Below are 4,676 nucleotides of genomic sequence, written 5' to 3' on the forward strand. Positions count from 1 at the left end.
TGTTACCTCACATTTCACAATAAGTGAGGAAAAATTACGTTTATTATAATGATACATGCGAAATTACTTTTATTTCATTTATTTAATCTACATGCATTTACAACAATAGCTTGCCAGCGTTCGCGGCATTGCCGCCACTGAATAGTTCGCATAATAGATGCAGAATAACATATACATGACATTAACTTGTGTCCATCAATTTGGTATCAGAATTTCGGCTAGTATGACAGTAATGATGCAGTTTCCAGATTATGGAACGAAGTAACCAAGGAGTGTGTTTCAGATAGTACGCACAAATATAAATTATTTTCCTTTATAATTTTATTTGTTTTATTTACAGTGAAATGAGATACAAAAAATACAGTAAATAGCAAAGTAATTTCAATTCCAAAATTTGAGAGGTTTTTTAATTAATTTAAGTTGCATGTTTAACGAAATATTCAACAAAAGTGTTCCTGACAGTTTTCGAACGTAATGTGGAATTTCTGTTGAATGTGGCACCAGCTGTCTGCATATCAGCATTGTTACAAAACTTTTCAGCTTCAACATTGCATCCTTCTCTGTCAATGACAATATTATGAAGTAGACAAATACACTTGACTATGTGATCAGCTACGTCAACGGATGTTTCAATTTCCTTCCTCAGTAGTCTCCATTTATTGGTCATTATACCAAATGCACATTCAACAACTTTTCTTGCTCTGGAATGCATATCATTGTATAGAATCTTCTCGTTGTCCAAATTTCTGCGAGGAAAAGGTCTCATCAAATTCTCTAATAAGGGGTAAGCTTCATCTCCCAAAATGACGTACGGTAGTTCCTGACACATTCCTTCAAGTCTTGTTGGTGGCGGTAATAACAGCTCCCCATTTGTAAGTTTCTTATATAACATACTTTCTTTAAACACGCCTGCATCAGACTGTTTACCGTAGGCACCAACATCCACAGCTATAAATTTATAATTTGCATCAGCAACTGCTTGGAGTACAATCGAATAATACTGTTTGTAATTGTAAAACATGCTGCCAGAAAGTTTAGGACATTGGACACGTATGTGCTTCCCGTCTATACATCCAACACAGTTTGGAAATCCCCATCTCGTATGCATTTCACTGGCAATTTCTTTAAATCGAGAAACAGTTGGCGTTGGTAAATGAATGGGGGCAAGTGACTCCCATATGGCCATACAAACGTCTTTCACCAACACTGATACGGTGGACACTCCTAATCGGAATGACGATGCTAGTGCATGAAAGGAGATGCCAGTGGACAGATACCTGAGAAAAAAAATCGTAAAATGTGTTACTCAAGTGTGGTGTTGGGCGAAGTTTTTACAGTTTTGTTTGCACAGTAGATATTTACTTAGTCCATGTCATTTCATAGTTATACAACAATAAATAATTAAAGAGACATTTTCTTGCATCCTTCTATATTCTTTCAATTAAAATAATGAAATCGAAATGCAAAGACCTGAGAGACAGTTACAGAGAATAACTTGTATAACTTGGCAAAATAAGGTCATGTGATCCAGGGAATAGTATATTAAAAATGCAATTCCACTCGGGCTTTGTTCTGTCATATGATTTTCCTAAGTTCCAAGAGCTATGCACAGTTTCTTACCAGTGGAAATAGAACCACTGAGTCAAAGGGCATATCAGTCTGTCTATCTTACAAGGTAATGAAAAGAATTCTGTGAGGTCATCAGTGGCTCCACATGATGAACCATCACCACTGCCAAGCGCTGCATCATGAAGAAAAACGAAGAAAAAGTTGGAAAATTCTGAATGAGTATATCTGCGATTCTTCGTTGAAGGCACAGCAAGACATTACCCAAAATGACGAAGCTAATTACTTACTGATGATTCTCAGGAGTCCCATAAACTCTCTTCCCCTCAGAGGTAAGCGTTTGTGAAATTTAAAATACAAAAGCATGACTACAATTAATTGGAGGTAGTGAATGCTGCACAAAGTTCTACTGCAAACCAAAAAGTGTGTACTAACGAATCTTACCTTATCGTTATACATAATTTTTCTTCTGCTGTTATACTTCTGCGAAAATTTGTGTTCTGTTTCGAAATTTTGTCTTGAATGTTCTGCAGCACATACTGAAATGTATTATGATTCATTCTGTAATATGAATAAAATTTTTCAGGATAGTTTTTAAGTTCTTCATGTAAAGAAAAAAACTCTCGTAAATGTCTGTCGCTATTTATGGGATGAATCCATTACCTCCTAGTTCTTCTGTACTTCAAAACTCGACGAGTAACTGCAGAGTCAAAACAATACCAATAAAAGAGTGAAGACATTGTTCTACACGACAGCACACACTAGCCAAAGGCGAGCAACTGTTGACTGCAGCTGCGTTTTCTAGTGACTTGCTTGTCAGCTGTCGAAGGGTGGGGATTTTTTTTAATTTATTTATTTGGCCTTCGGCAACTAGCAGCCATTTAGCCAAAGAGTAGGGATTACCTTGACGGTGCAGCGCAGCCCGCCAAGGAAGGAAAAAAATAATGAAGAACAATGAAACGCACATCTGTGTCGATGTACAGTAATTTCATTAACTTTCCATTATTTTTTCTGTCAAAGTAGACGAGACTACAGAATTGCGCTTCAGTTTCTGCAATAAACGTATCACAAATCTCCACTTTGTATTTGTGATTAGTTTTACACCAAATTTTATCAGACCTATGTCATTGACACTTCTACCTGTACATGTGCGCAATCGCGCGCACATGCAGACGATACATTTAGGTTTTTTAATGGGTTCACGTGTGTATGGCGTGCGTGCGTGGTGGGGAGAGGGGTTGGAGGTGGTGGGAACTCCCTGAAAGCCATTCGTTCCAGTTGCAGTCAGGCAGTAGCAGGTCAACATCATTGTTCTTTGTTACATGCTTCATACTGCTCTTGTCATCATGGATGTGGAGCAACTTATAAATGAAGTTAAGCTGCGCCCAGCTATTTGGGACCAGAGACTGGGCGAATACCACAATCGTGACGTAATTTCCAGTTTATGGAATGAAGTGGCACAGGAGTGCTGTTCAGATGGTAGGCATGAATACAAATTATCTTTCTTTATTCTTAATTCTTTTATTTATAAAGAACCGATATGCAGATATAATGTAATAAATTAGTATATATTAGGAGTTATTTTGTTGTGGATTATAGTAATGTTTTTATTTGTATTTGTAAATAAATGTTCAACGAACGAGTTTCTGACTGCCTTCGAACGTAATGTAGAATGTCTGTTGATTTGTTGTGTTTAGGACACTGGGTATGTATGCGTTTCCCATCTAAATATCATACGCAGTTTGAGAAATCCTATGTCAGACGCATTGAAATATTTCTTTAAATCGGGATACATTCAGCATTGCTAAACTAATAAGAGTACGTGCTTACCATATGGCCTTTCAATCTTTTTTTCACAACCAATGATACAATTGACATTTCTATTCACAATTATCATGATAGTGCATGATAGGCTATCCCAGTTGAAATATACCTGAGAAGCAACTTGATAAACTTGCTACTCAAACGGGGCAACGTGGAAAGCTTTTTGACAGTTTTATTAGAGAATATAATACACATTTACGTAGTTAGTCTATTTTCATACTTCTGTGGTAGTAGGGAACTATGGAACCAGTTTTCTTACACCATTTTATTGTTCTTTCAGTTAAAACGGCGAAATCTAAATGGAAACATCTGAGAGACAATTACAGAGCAGAACTTAAGAAACTTGGTAACGTTAGATCAGGTGACCCAGGAAAAAGCCCACAGAAACGCAATACCACTAGGCCTTGGTTCCAACACATGCATTTCCTAAGGGATATTTTAATTCCAAGAGCAATGCAGAGTTCGCTGTCATCAGAAATGGAACCAGAAAGTCAATCTCAACTATCTCCAGAATTTTCGTCTAACGACCACTCTAGTCCACAAGATGAACGAGATCAGTCTGATATATCATCATTAGTGGCAGTTGATGAAACGTCGCCACTGGCAAGCACAGTATCACAAAGGAAAAAAAAAAGAGAAGTAGTGGGCCAAATATTGAAGAAGAATTTTTAAAGCTCGAAAAGGACAAATTAGCTGTGATGAAGGCACTTCAAGACATGACCCAAAACGATGATACGTACCACTTCCTGATGAGTCTCAGGAGTGCAATAAACTCCCTTCCAGTTCAGCGGCAAATGTTTGTGAAACTTAAAATACAAGAGCTTGTTTATAATGAATTGGAGGCAGTGAGTGCAGTGCCAGGTTCTTCAAAACAATGACTGCGCTAATTCAACTTACTTCTTCATTACAGACAACTTTGATTTTTGTATTATATTAATGTGAAACTGTATTTCGTTTTGTAATTGTTGCCTGAAATGTTCTTTGGTAGTGATACATGTTATTACTCAATCTGCAATATAAATGAAAGTTTTTCAGGAACGTTCTTTATTATTGTAATTAAAAACCTTTACTAAATGCCAGTCGATATTCTTAGGGATAGTCAATGTCCACACTATTACAATGTGCTCAAAATTCGACGAGTCACCATAATGTGAAAACGTAACTAAGATAACAATGAAATCATTGTTACATAAGACGATTCTAATTGGATAGTGGTGAAAAACTTCTGGCTGCACCTGTGTTACCTTCGACCTTCAGCTGCTAATGAATTAAGATCCCTTTGCCGC

General features: G+C 37.0%; 1 protein-coding gene across 1 annotated transcript; it reads left to right on the forward strand.

Moving 5' to 3' along the window:
• Positions 1–2,828: 2,828 nt before the first annotated feature.
• Positions 2,829–4,388, forward strand: LOC126187301 (uncharacterized). The gene is made up of 2 exons (XM_049928293.1): positions 2,829–3,045; positions 3,671–4,388. Exons 1-2 carry the CDS (start codon positions 2,889–2,891, stop codon positions 4,060–4,062), a joined length of 549 nt encoding a protein of 182 aa, XP_049784250.1. The 5' UTR covers positions 2,829–2,888; the 3' UTR covers positions 4,063–4,388.
• Positions 4,389–4,676: the final 288 nt, after the last annotated feature.

This window comes from Schistocerca cancellata, chromosome 5, assembly GCF_023864275.1.
Source record: "Schistocerca cancellata isolate TAMUIC-IGC-003103 chromosome 5, iqSchCanc2.1, whole genome shotgun sequence".
Classification (NCBI taxonomy): Eukaryota; Metazoa; Arthropoda; class Insecta; order Orthoptera; family Acrididae; genus Schistocerca; species Schistocerca cancellata.